Raw genomic sequence first — 14,042 nt, 5'->3', positions numbered from 1 at the left:
ATGAATTGCTCCAGAACACTCAGAAAGGTAAAGCTAGTGCACCAAAAGCCTCAGGGTGATCCTCTGACAAAATCACATAGGCCACCTGGGATTCTGATGCAGCTGCTATTTGGCAAGCCAAAGAGTCCCAGTCAGACCCTCTCTGTTTCCATGGCAACTCTAGAAAAGAGTCACTTTGTAGAGACAAGTCCAGGGCCTCCAAAAGTTGCTGCCTTACCCACATCTCTGGAAAGATTAAAAATGACAAAAATGGTAAGGCAGGAAATACAGTTGAGTCACCTTCCAACACCGGGTATATCAAAGGAAGGGAAAAGAATGTTTTTATGAGTGAGTTGAGTCAAATTTGGAACTATTTATTTATATTATATACAAATTGCTTCAGAAAGTGTAAAGTGACAGAAACCTGCCCAAGTCACTTTATGAGATTAGTACCACCTTGATGTCAAAAGCAGAGAAAGCAGTATAGGAGGGAAGAATTCAGGGCCTATTTTACTTAAATACAAAAATTAAAAATAACATATTAGCTAACTTGATCTAACAGAGTATTTAAAAAAAACTGATCAGGATTAAAGCTTATCGATTTATTCATTTCACAAGAGAATGGCTGAATGTCAAAAAAGCTAAATTATGCTCTGCTTTCCATGGATCAGTGAAACCAATCTATATTTTGACTCTCTAAGTTTCTGTCCACTGCTTGAAGATAAGTGTGAAAGCTCTTAAGATTTTATTCTGGTAGTATCTTCATTACGAATTCCAAGTAGTAATTAGCAAACTTTTTGCCATGCTACAGAGAAGCTAAGAAACGTCAAACTTTGGGGCTTTCACTTTCATTGGGTTCTTCCAAAGCCCAGGAAAAGGTTCTGGATATTTGTTAATTAATACAGTCCTATATTTTTGTAAAATTTGCCAAAGTAAGATTTTTAAATGCAATTGCTAAAAACTACCACCTCTTACTGGTTTACATTGCCATCTGTCATGTTTCCTGCCATTCTGGCTGATATTGGACAAAGCATGGGCACCTTTTAGTCCAATTGAGGAAACATTACGTAGGGGAATCTTTTACTTTTGGTTTGGTGGAATGTATTTCTAGGACTTGGCAGAGTATGGCCGGCCATCTACATTTTAGGAATTACCCTTGATTGTACTGACTTGCCCAGCATCATGATAAAGAGTCAAACAAAAAATGCCATACAAATGTAATCTGCAGCTCTAGTGTCTGGAATTATGTGGGTAGCACAGAAGAAAAGAAATAAACATATGGATCCAAAAGTTATTTTGTGAAAAATTGCTCTAATTGTAAGATGCATAAATTGTAGCTGTAGTGCTCAATTTTGTAGTGCTCAATTCTTGTCTGAGTAGACCTATAATTCAATTTTTGTTGTTGTACCAGATGAATGGATGGATGGATGGATGGATGGGTAGTATTTGGGAATTGTATAAAATAGAAATCATCAGTGTTCATGAGTTTTGTAGCACAAACTGGCTTTAATACTTGACAGAGTGAATGTGCCTGTATGTGAAAGTGCATATTGTATGCATCTAAGTGCATAAGATTCTATTTTAGCATGTTTCATGTGTTTTTCTGATAAAGTTTGGCAGTCCAAAAGAAATGGCATGCGAAATTGCCTCTAGAGCAGCAAAATGGCTTGGAAAAATAAATATTGTAGTGAAAAAACTCATATGCAAATAAATAAATCATTATAAGTACAAAAAAAAAAAGCTAAATTAATCCACCACATTAATGGATTAAAGGAGAAAATCATGAGATTATCTTAATCCTAATAGGTGCAGAAAAATGATTTATGTGCTCAACGTCTATTTGTGATTTTTTTTAGTTTTGGAAAAATAGTATTGGTAAAGTTACAGAACTTGATAAGTGTCCTTAGTCATAATATCTACACCAAAATCATATTAAATAATAAATATTTAGACATTCACTGCAAACTCAGAAACAAGGCAAAGATGCCCACTATCACATTACCAACACAAGACTAGATATCTGCATTACACAATTTACAAAAGAAATAAGACATATAAACACTGGAAGGAAAAAGACAAAAAGATGATATAATCATCTATAGAGAAAAGCTAACAAAACCAACAGAAATTACTAAAACTAACAAGAGTGTTCAAAAGGGTAACGAGTTGCAAGTCAATCTACAAAAATCAAGTGTTATCATCATAAGCAACAGCCAAACAGAAAACAATACAGAATGTAAGATGTTACAATAGCAACTAAAACCATTAGTAGCCATTAGTTAGCCTCACACAAAGATGCATGAGACCCATAAAGAAAAAAAGTGTTAAGTTCTATCAAAGGCTATAAAAAGGTGTGATCAAATAGGGAGTTTTGAATCAGACAACTCAATATTATAAATATGTCAATTTTTTGTGGGTCAATTTAAATTCAACACAATTCCAATCAAAATTATACTATGATTTTTTTTTTAGAAAGTCAACAAAATAATTGTAAAATTTTCACTAAGAATATTTGAAAATAGCAAAGTGAGAAGAACAGGGTCTCTTTCTCTCTCTCTCTTTCTCTCTCTCTCTCTCTCGCTCTGTCTCTCTCTCTCTACCAGATAGTAAGACCCACTGTAAGCCAGGGTAATAAAAGCAGAAAAATACAAATATGCCAATGAAACAAAATAGCTCAGAAACTGATCCACTTGGATATATACCAAGTTGGTGTAGAATTGGCTTCATGTATCACTAGAAAAATGGATTTTTTTATAGCTGTCTTCGTAGGGAAAATTGCCTCACTGCAATGGGGTCAAAATGCTAAAGCCAAACCCATACCTGATTTCCTAGGTAGAGTACATACAGATAAATGTGCAAGGAGGAGAGGGTCTTCAAACCTTGTTGTAGGAAATCATTATGATTTTGGTGTGAGGAAGGGCATCTTTAAAAGACTCCAAAACTCAAACCAACAGGGCAAAATGGATAGACTTGACCCTATCAATATTAAAGATTTCTTATCAACAGAGGGTGATATTGTCAGATTTTTGACTAAGAAAAGATCTTACTAAATTTTAAAACACACAACAGTTTGATACCTAGATAGAAGGAACACCTGTCCTTGAATCAAAATCATACAGAAACAAGGCATGACACCTAACAAAAATAGTCAAATGTTACAAAATAAGAAAGGAAGCCTAAGTTACTAGCAAATATATTGAGATGATCTAACTCACTAGATGTCAGAGAAATAAAAAATAAACCAACAATGAAATATCTGTTGCATTACAGACATCATTTGGACAAAAAAAATATGAAAGTCAAAAACACTCCAAACTGAAATTGTAGGAAAATGAGAACCTGCAGACTGTCATTCCAGACAATGGCCTAATAGTCTTGGGTGACGTGGGGGCCTCTTTCCGGTGGTCCCAGGTGGATGTGGTGGGCCTATCTCAGTGGTCCTGGGTGCATTTGGTGGGGCTGTCCCTGGTCATCCTTGGTCGAATGTGGTGGGGCCTGTCTCTGGGGGTCCTGGGTGGAATATGGTAGCCTGTGTCTAGTGGTCTTGCATGGAATATGGTGGGCTTGTCTCCACTGATCCTGCATGCAATGTGTTCAGCCTACACACACCCATCAGTTGTGCTTTCGTGTAAGTCCCTGAGGGACATCGTCCAGAAGGACAGTAAAGGAACACAGGCGAGAGTATCGGTCATGTAGCTATGCGTGGTTGAAGGAGGGAAAGCACAACCTGGCTGTCCCTCACTACAGTGACAGAGAAGTCACATGTGGTAGGCGCATTCCATGAAACATTCCTCAGCTGTTAGGACCACAAACTAGACGTGAACACAACAATACCGATAAGTCTCTAAAACAAAGTGTTCAGTGGAAAACCTTAGGAGCAGCCTGGTTCTGAATGCTCAGTAAAACGTCTGTGAAGTTAGACCCCAGAAACACAGACCAGCGCTACCCATTCTGCTGACCACACACATCTCAGAAGACACGCTATGGAGCGCCTGGGTGTGGGTGGCTATCAGGGCACAGGGAAAGGCAGTGAGCATGGGAAATTTAAAGGAAACTTATTTAAAATGTAAGAGAATATAAAATAAGAGCTGCGCCCTGCAGGGAATCTGGATGACAGTGTGCTGGGAACGGAGGACCCTAATTAGCTCAACAGTCAGAGTCCGGATGAACTGAGATAAAAGGGGCATTCCCATGGCTCCTCCCCCGGCTCTTACCAAACACGGTGCTCTCCCTGATAAAAGCCACATCTCCAGCCCCGTCTTTCAGACACCTGAAATGAGAAAGCAGCAGAGGGTGAGCGCAGGCAGCCCCTCCCCGCCCCCTTCCCTTGGAACAGCGGCCCTGGCACTCCTGTGGGGGCCCTGGCACTCGCCCCCCTCCCACCCCCGCAAGTGTCTGCCCCCAGGGCAGGGCTCTGAGGCTCTGGGGCCTCTTGGCTGGGAAGGCGGCAGGACCCCTCCAGGTAGGTTCTGAAGAAGGGCTCAGGTGCCGGCCAGAGGCCCCCACCTTCTGCTCTGAGGGCCAAGGGAGAAAAACTTTTTTTTCTGTGTAAAAGAGAGGTTTGGTTTTTTTTCTTTAATTTCAAAATATTAAGGGGGTATAAATGTTTGAGGTTACATGGATCGCTTTTGTAATGCTTGAGTCTGGGCTGTAGGTGTGTCTGTCACCCAAATAGTGTTCACTGTACCTGTTAGGTAGGTTTTTGCCCCTCCCCTTCCCCCTCCTTCCCCTGGTTGATTTCACTGAGTTTTACTTGTCTCTGTTAAGATGAATTAACACCTTTTGCAACAATCTGGATGGAACTGGAGACCATCCTCCTAAGATAAAGTATCTCAAGAATGGAAAAACAAACACCACATGTACTCACTATTAAAAGAGAGTTTTGAAGCCTCTACCCAAGGGCGTAAAGCTTGGTATCCCTGGCCATGTGGCTCTTCCTCTCAGAACTGAGTGGGTAAACGTGCCCTGGCTAGTGGGGAAGCAGGGAGGCCTCCTTCTGCAAAAACGCCTGAGCCCCAGCAGGTGGAACAGGAAAAGGGGAGCGCATCCTCCGCAGGGGGCAGAGACCAGGGTCAGCCAGGGCTCACCGTCCTTGAGCTCTGGGGAGAAGCCCAGATGGGGCAGAATGACATCAGCCTGGACACTGTGGCTGACCTGCCCCACTGGGAGCCAGGACTGGACGTCTCATGACAAGATTCCTTCTGTCCCACTTGGTTAGGGAGGAGGCAGAAATTAGCAGGAGGAGCCCAGGACAACAGAGGAGCAAAATCAGATTCAGGGTTCTCTGGGGAGACAGAAGGGACCACAGCTAAGGTGGCCACTGGGAAGACAACAGTATCACTCACTTGAAGGCACCAGAGTAGCCAAAGTAAGGTTCCTGGGAGGAGAAGGCACATTTATTTTCCCCTGTCCCTGTACATAGGCGACACAGGTTGGGGAACTGTCCTCCGTCTGCACCAGGAACACAGCTGGCTGAGAAGAACCTGGCCACAGCTGTTGAACACAGAGAAATGGACCACAGAGTGTGAGCCAGCCCTGGTCACACCAGTGATGCTTCCCAGCATGTGCTCCCCAGGGCAGAGAGCCCTCTCCTCCACCCCTGCAGGACAGCCTCTGTCGTGGGGCTGGGAGCTCAGAGACACGCACCTTTGCTGAGGGCAGACTCAGCTGCCACCTCCCAAGGGCTGCAGGTGTAATGGACCCTGCCGGCACATGGGTCGCGCTGGCTAACCTCATCCCCCTGCCCCTCTTGTATTCATCCCACACGTTCACCCATGTGATCTGTGTGGCCTGTGCGTGCAGCTGGAGTAGAGACCCCTCCTGAGATCTATCCCCTGGCCATCTTACCTGCCTGAAGGGGCTCAGGTGGCCCTGCCCAGTCCAAGAATGGACGAAGTGTCCCTATGGGGACATTCCACCCGGCCGTCCTGCCAAGACCTGTGTGGCAGGACTTTCGACCTCGTAGTTGGTTCAGCTGAAAGCCACTGCCTTTCTTCACCACAGCCACAGCATAATAGTGGGTTCGTGGCTCTGCAAAGGGCCGGAGAGAAATGAAAGCTCTTAGCTGGACCAGAGGGAGAAAAACAACCCACCCTGAGAAACCTCCAGTCAAAGGGGAACCCATGTGCTGCAGTTTGACCCAATGTGGAGCCTGTTCTGTTCCCCAGGGAGCACGCATGTCCCCCTCTCACGGGTCGGCATCAGGAGAAACGACCTTCCTCCAGCCCAAAGAGCCCAGCGACTCCACCGCCTGCATGTGGGATGCGACCAAGCCCCCACCTCCACGCGTTCATCCACTCTCACTCCACAGAGCCCTGGGCCCAGGCCAAGGCCACCACAGCTTCTGGGTCCCCAGGCAGAACTCACGCGCTTCCGTCCCATAGACTTCCGCCACCACAGGGCGCAGTTTGTAGGGTGCCAGTCCTGCCTCAAACACCAAACCACCATCAAGGGTCACAGCGTCTGCCTTATTTCCCTGAAAGAAAAGAGGCCAGCCCGGCTTCAGGAGGAAACTCACCCAACCCCAGGTAAGTGCGATTTCAGGACGTCAGAAAGTCTCCGTGGTTGGAAGGGTCTTCAAAAGGGTCAGCTTTTCATCATGTCCTGTGAGAGATGGTGGGAGCCAAGGGCCCCTCTTTGGGGGCCACAAGCCCCAGCCCTTTCACTCCCGAGCTGGGCCCGTGCCCTCTTTTTCCTGTGCTTTCCGGGTCACGGGTCACGTCTACATTTCAAGTTGTTTGTTCTAGATGCTTTCCCCCCATTCTTGCTCCACATTCATTTCTTTTAAGTTCTTTTGTATTGACTAGAAAATATATCTATCGAGGGATTTTAAAATTATCACAAGAAACCATGTTCTTCCACTTTGGCATATTGCATTCCACGTGCCTGTGTTTCTTATGTTTGCAGTGTGGTCCGGATCATAGTTTGTGGACTGCTTTATGCATCTAAAACTGCACAGTTTCTTACTTCTGCAGAGCCTTCACTGATTTCATTGACTGCACAGTGTTTTATTATAATGTAGATGTTCCATAATGTATTAAATAATTCCCCCAATGGTCAGCAAGGTGGGTATTTCTAACTTTGGGCTGTTAAGACTCTGCTTTCGTGGGTGTCTTTGCCCTTAGCGTATTTTCTTCGGGTGTCTGTGTCCGTGGGATGGGCCCCTGGGGAACCCTAGAGACAAGGAGCACGTTTCTCTTTAGGGCCCTGGCTGCTGTTGCCGTTCTGCCTTCTAGAAGATTCATAGCACCAATTTAGAATGGCCCTGACCGTGAGGACCAGTTTCACTATAAAGTCACCAGCAGGACAGGCTGTCATTCTATTATTTTAACTGTTATTACTGTAGAAAATTTGAGAACTAACAAATAGCTAGGGTCTGATTGTTAAGGGGAACATTTCACAAGTATTTTTATTAATTATGAATTCCCTCTTACTAATATCCTGTTCACATCATTTTTCTTATATGATTCTACATTTTTTCCAATTTGAATTAGTTCTTTACAAAGTGTAAGTATGACAACAATCACTTGTCAGAGCTGGTGCATATTCATTCATTCCGGTGCTTTATAAATTTCTTATTTAAATATTTTCTATTTGGCTATGAATTACGTTTTCTATATTTTAAAATGTCAGTTTGTTTCATGACTTAGCTCATGGCTTAAAGCTGAGAGATTTCTATTCTCTCTACAGTTCTGCTAGTTAGCCTGTCCCCTAGTTTTTGATAACATTAGTTTTGTTTGTAACCATTTAATCTATCTCAACTTTATTTGGGCTAACAGTATGCGGTACTGATTTCAAATGGGGATCTTATTTAAAAGGCAGATTTTGTGGCTTCCTTCCTATATATTTAGAATGAGTAGGTTAGCACAGGGCCTGGGAATCTGCATTTTAAACAAGCAGGAGATGCTGGCGCCAAGCCATTGTAAAACAGTAGCCCAAACCATTGATCAGACTAGATTTTTTCCCTAAGTACTTCCCTAATAACTCTATCATGTTTACAAAATAGCCCTTCAAGCTTGCCTTGGAAGCTTTTACACAAAGTACCCACTCCGTGCTGGAGTCAAGTACACACAACCTTGGCACATGCATGGCAGGTACATAGAACATACTTGTGGAGTAAAAATTATTTCAGTAGATCTTATATCTCAACCAACAAAAGGAATCAGAAATCACGTACAAGTCACGATCCCTTTTTCTCTGTCTCTGAAAGTGTCTGGGACAAAAGTCTGTCTGCTGCCCGGTGCCCAGGCGGGTCCTGCCCCTGCTACGTGATGTGGTGTCTGTGACTGGCATGAGCTTACTCCTCACAGGGCTTAGAAGTCATGATTCTTCGAAGGTTTCACCTTTCAGAGCAAGCTTGACTTTTGCCCACGTCACACAGTTGTCAAATATGACTGCCTAGGTTTCATTTTTGAATAGTTGTTATTAACAATTTATGTTGAGGCCCCAGTTTCCCCACACGTGGACTTAGGCCCGTTTCTTGCTGCTCTCAAAGCAGCACCGTTTCCTGTGAGAGAGGACTGCTCCCACCCGCCTGAGAAGGAAAGCCGAGGCAGCAGGGGAGAGCACGTCTTCTCCCTCACTCCATTCCTTTCCCTCCCATTCAGTTTCGTCCCACCCAACACATGGCGTTGACTTACCGCAATGGCCTGGATACATCCGCGGGAGTCGTCCTTCCTTATGCAGGAAATAGGAGGGCCATTCACTTTTCTCAAATTCCTTTGGAATTTGAAGCATTTTGCTGCCTCGGCTTGTGATGTGGTGCACCATCGAACTCTTTCCGGACGGGCAGCCAGACATAGTCCTGGGAGAGAGAAGCCAAGGAGGGAGGATTCAACCACTGTCCGTAAAGTGACTGCCTCCCCCTGTGATGGAGTTTTCCAGACTCCTCCCCCACTCTCAGCAGTCCCCCTTCCCTCTGCATTCCATGGCTAAGTCCAGCCATTCACCTGAAGAGGCGTCTTGATGGACTAAGGGGATCTCTGTGATTCCCAATAAATCAGAGGAGACAGAGCCTCTAGATTCTTTTCCTTCCTTTGATTTTGACATGATTCCCACCCCTTAAAAAATGATGACAATTCCTCAAATCTGTTTATGGAATTCTTCTGCCTGCTTAATCCCATTTGAACCTGGGAGGCAGGCAAGAAGGGGATCATTGCTCTTGTTTTGCTGATATGGGAACTGGCTCCTAAGGAGACTAAGTGAGTTGCTGCTCAGCGGTGCAAAGTTCAGCCCAAGATCTAGGTCTGTCTAAATTGTTGTGTCTAGAAGCATCTCCCCAGAGGGTGCCAGGGAACAAGAGAAAATACTCCTGATTCTGCCAGGAGCTGCAGTCAGTGGCAGGGGGCGGGGGTGGGGAGGAACCAAAGGGTCAGTGTTCCCGAGTTACCACCATTCACCCTGCACAGGAAGACTGGTTCTCCTGTTGAGCGTGGCTTTGTTGCTAGGATCTACACAATTAGGGAGGAGGCTGAATCATTTGCTCGCCTGGTTGCCCAATAAAAGGCATCTACAAAAAAACCTACAGTGAACATCATACTAAACTGGTAAAAGACTGAATGTTTTCCCCCTAAGATTAGGAATAATGTAAGGGTGTCCACTCTCACCTCTTCTATTCAACATAAAACCAGAGGTTTTAATCAAGCCAGTAAAGGAAGAAAAAGAAATAAAAGACACCCACATTGAAAAGGAAGAAGTAAAACTGCCTTTATTTGCAGATGGCATGATCCTCTATGTAGAAAATCCTAAAGAATCCACTACTATTGGTACTATTAGAACTAATAAACAAGTACAACCAGGTCACAGGATACAAGGTCAACATATAAAACCCAATCATATTTCTGCGTACAAGTATGGAACAACCTAAAAATAAAATTAAAGACATAATTCTATATATAATAACATCAAAAAGAGTCAAATACTTAATGGGTAAATCGTATGGGCAGACATTGTGCCAAGGAAGATACATGAGTGGCTAATAAGCACATGAAAAGATGTTCAACATCATTAGTCATTAGAAAAAATGCAATTTACAAATGCAATAAAATATCATTTCACACCCACTGGCATAGTTATAACATGTAAAACAGACAATAACACATGTTGGCAGGGATGTGGAGAAATGGGAGCCCTCATACATTGCTGAGTATATAAAACGGTGCAGCCACTTTGTGAAACAGGTTGGCAGTTTCTCAAAATGTTAAACATGGAGTTATCATATGACCCTGCAATTGTACTTCTAGGCATATATGCAAGAGAAATAAAAACCTATGTCCACATAAAGACTTGGGCATGAATATTCATAGCAGCATTATTCACAATAGTAAAACATTGGAAACAACCTAAATGTCCAGTAACTGGTCAAAATGTGGTACCTCCACAAGGGAATATTATTCAGCAATAGAAAGGAAAGAACTACTGGCATGCACTACAACCTGAATGAGCCTCATTTATGCTAAGTGAAAGAAGCCAGATACAAGAGACCACATATTGTATGATGCCATTTGTATGAAATGTCCAGAAAAGGCAAATTTATAGTGACAAGAAAGTCTATTAGTGGTTGCCTGATGCTGGGGTGACAATCAGGATTAACTATAAACAGACATAAGAGATCTTTACTGGGGTATGAAAGTGTTCCAAAATTGACTTATGGTGATTTTATAGTGATGATTGCACCGTTCGGGAAGGTTACTAAAAAATCATTGAATCGTACACAAATGGGTGAATGTTTGTGACATAGAAAATATGCCTCAGTAAAGCTGTCACCAAAAACAAAATAAAATAAAATAACACATGGTTGCAAAAGCCTCCTCCCTCCTTGGATGTACTTCGGGGTAGAAAGTGCAGCCTCTGCCTCTTCCTATTTCTGAGCCATCCCCTCGGTGAGCGCCACCCACGGCACGTGAGGAGCCCTGGGAGGCTTTGGGCAGGAGGCCTGTGGCTCCCAGGCTGAGTGTGCAGGGGTGCAGGGCACGTGGCTGCCACACTCCTCCACCACCCCCCTCATCCCAGGGAAATCCCAGAGGATGTAACCTGGCCTTGGAAGCTCAGGGAATTGTCCCACAATGAGAATTAACCCAATCGGATGCAGCCATTTGTGACCCAGTGAACATTCACTGGATGCCTGCTGTATACACATGTCATGCAGAGGAATGTGTAAGCAGGCAGGACCAGATCTCACCTCTCACTGGAGAGGCAAAAAGCCAAAAGGAGGAAGCTAAGGATGGTGAATGCACTAAAAGAGAACAAACACTAAACCAGGAAAGAGGTCCCCATGTCCTCAGCTAGTAATTAGGGCGGGGGCATTCCAGGAGGTGAGAACAATGGGCCCATGTGCACAGCTAATGTCACAAGCATGTTCTGTGCCAGGTGCTATCTCTCCGTTAATCCCCCCAGCTGCTCTTCATTGAGAGATCTGCCAACATCCCCATTCTCTAGGGAAAGGCATTGCAGCTCTCACTGGTTCCGTGCCTTATGGAAGTTCCCACAGCTAACACGTGTGGGATCTAGGATTTGAACCTAAGTGGTCAGGCACCAAACCCCCCTGCTCTTACCACTGGGCTAGCCTGCCTATTGAGCTCGGCTAGGTGAGAGACAGGCTGCAGTGGCGATGGGGCTGGTAAAGGGTCTGGGGTCAGGTCATGGACCATCTCCAGTGCTGCTCCAGAGAGGTCTTATTCGGGATGCAGGGAAGCTGTGACTCATGGAAGAGGGTGGAGACTGGGGCTCTGACCAGGACAGGCAGAGTGGACTGAAACCTGGGAACAGGCAGGGAGGCTGTGGCCAAGGAAGGCACGAGGGAAGGGATGGTCTGAGTGGGGAGTGGGGACAGCATGAAGAATGGAGAAGGATGAGCATGCATGCCAAGGGAGAGCATGCAGAAACACAGAGGTGGTGTCAGAAATCAGCTTGGCCTTAAGGGGTGGGTGTTGGGGGTGAAGGTAGAGAGAGCAAAACAGAGGACCATGCCTCAAGCCCAGAGTAGGGGTGAGTGGGGGTGAGAACTTGGGGGCAGAGCTTGCTTCTTCCCCTGCAGGGGCTGAACCAGAGTGACTAAAGGACCACTGAGCACCCTTCCAGGATCCCCGTCCCCAGCCCCTGAAACACTGGATGCTGGATGCAGAAATCCCCGCCTAGGCCCCCCCCTACCAGCTCTGGAGCTGAGTATGCCCCTCAGGACCAAGTGTTCCCTACAGCAGATCTGGGCCTGGCCCCTCCCAAATCCCCAACCCAGCGCCTGCACCCAGCATCGACCACTCAGATGCTGCCCACCCAAGCCTGCTGGACTCTTGCTAAAGCACTAATTCCCTGCAGACATGCAGTGCCCTGGCCTCAAAGGCAGGGCCCAGGACAGGAATTCCCACCCACCCACGGCTCGCGGGAGGGCCCAGGCAGACTGCCCAGTCTAATGGGAAGCCTCACGAGTGCCTGCCAACCATGACTCCAGGGGCTGAGCCGACTGACTCCCCGACCTGCTCCCACGGCTCCTGCCCAACCCCTGCCGTCTGGGCACCCGTGGGAGCAGGGCAGGAATCTCATGGGGCAGTGCCACCCTTTCCTCAGGGTAGGACAAGGGTTTTAGTGGCACTTTGTGGTGAAGACCACCATCCTATTGACTGTGGGATTTAAACTGCAGATCTCTGTAAGGGCCAAGACAACCAAAGGTCCAAGCAGTGCCACTCTGAGTGAGATTCCTGGACCACAGCCCATGACCACTTCCAGGAAAGCAAGGCTTTCCACCTCTCCAGCGCCTCCCAGGTGGCCCCAGCCCTGTGCAGCAGACCTGGGAAGGGACTTGGAGAAGGGGATCAGAGGGGCAGGGACAGGGATAGGATCATACTCCCTGGGTTTGGGGTTGTGAGATCACCACTGCTCTCCCACCACCGGCCCCCTCCCAGGAAGCTCCCAGCCCTGAGCAGATGCCCTAGACAGAGGTGTGACACTGGGCTTCCACTCAGCCCCTCCCACTGCCTGGCTTCTAATGCCCAAGGCAGCCCTTTGCGCTGCTGCCTGAGACCCTCCTCCCACCCACACCGCAGGAAGCTCCGCACTCAACACGGTTACAGCACTAATGTCCCACTGGGGAATGCCCTCCGAGCACCCCAGAAATCACTTCAGTTACCTAGGTATGGAACTAACGATTGTTTAGTCCCTTCTATTCAGTCCCTTCTATTTCAAAGGCATATTTCACAGGGGAACTCAGTCATTTCCCCCTCATACACTCTGATACAAGGGTCCCACCAGGAGGGTCTGCACCCCTCTGCCATGGGAGGTGTGCATACACCTGTGCCTGGTACTGAGCAGGCACCCCACCTCCTCCCACACCCTGCGGACCCATGTTTAGGCCGTTTTTAACATGAAAAAACTAAGTCTCAGAGAGGCTCTATCTTGCCCAGGTCACACAGTCCTTGCAGGAGCCAGTATCTGAACTCGGGTCTCCTGTGTGTCTTGAGCAAGGGGCTCACCCTCTCTGAGCCTCACTTTCCTTCCACGTAAAACACATGTAAGGGTACAATGGGTGCCCAATCCATAGGCAGGACACAATGGGACAGTGTCCCTGGGCTTAGAAGAGCTCTGCTCCTGCTCCTCCCCAGGCGGGCTGGCGAGACCGGCCCCACGCCTCCCCGGCTGCAGGCTGCGGACGCAGGGACCAAGGTGCCTACTAGGCGGGGTGCAGGGACCAGAGACGCCCGCTGGGCGGGGCGCGCGCCGAGGCACCAGCACTCACCAAGGGCCCCGAGGAACAGCAGAGCGGGGAAGACAAGCTTCATGTCTGCAGTCCTGAGGCGACTCTGCAAACGAAGGCTCTGCCACCTGCGCCCGCCCTGCGCCCCTTTATTCGGCGCTTGGTGATCTCACCGGGTATGCCCCGCCCTGTTGCCCAACGCGCCCCCTTCCCTCCCCCCGCCCCGCCCCGCGGCCAGGTCTACTTGTTCCTTGAGGCTCCAGCTCCGAAAATCTCGTGAGGGGCAGGGTAGGGAGGACCTGTACCTGGGCGTTACCCTGCGTCTGCCTTCTTTCTCTAGTCTGCAAGCCCGTGGGGAGTCACAGCCCCTGAGTCTTGT

At 47.0% G+C, this 14,042-nt stretch overlaps 1 protein-coding gene across 2 annotated transcripts in view; it reads right to left on the bottom strand.

The window, feature by feature from the left end:
* The window catches only part of LTF (lactotransferrin), a 31,337-nt gene extending 17,579 nt beyond the window's left edge, over nucleotides 1-13,758 (bottom strand). For both annotated transcript variants that reach the window (XM_069473503.1, XM_069473504.1), the window contains exons 1-6: nucleotides 13,706-13,758; nucleotides 8,619-8,782; nucleotides 6,346-6,454; nucleotides 5,827-6,009; nucleotides 5,325-5,472; nucleotides 4,194-4,249 (exon numbers count right to left, since the gene is read on the bottom strand). In XM_069473503.1, coding sequence (XP_069329604.1) covers nucleotides 4,194-4,249; nucleotides 5,325-5,472; nucleotides 5,827-6,009; nucleotides 6,346-6,454; nucleotides 8,619-8,782; nucleotides 13,706-13,748 — 703 coding nt within the window. In that variant the 5' untranslated portion in view covers nucleotides 13,749-13,758. The remainder of the gene's footprint in view (nucleotides 1-4,193; nucleotides 4,250-5,324; nucleotides 5,473-5,826; nucleotides 6,010-6,345; nucleotides 6,455-8,618; nucleotides 8,783-13,705) is intronic.
* Nucleotides 13,759-14,042: the final 284 nt, after the last annotated feature.

This window comes from Eulemur rufifrons, chromosome 7, assembly GCF_041146395.1.
Source record: "Eulemur rufifrons isolate Redbay chromosome 7, OSU_ERuf_1, whole genome shotgun sequence".
In the NCBI taxonomy this organism is placed as follows: Eukaryota; Metazoa; Chordata; class Mammalia; order Primates; family Lemuridae; genus Eulemur; species Eulemur rufifrons.
The sequence above is the reverse complement of the archived record's forward strand: the minus strand, read 5'-3'. Positions and strand labels throughout refer to the sequence as shown.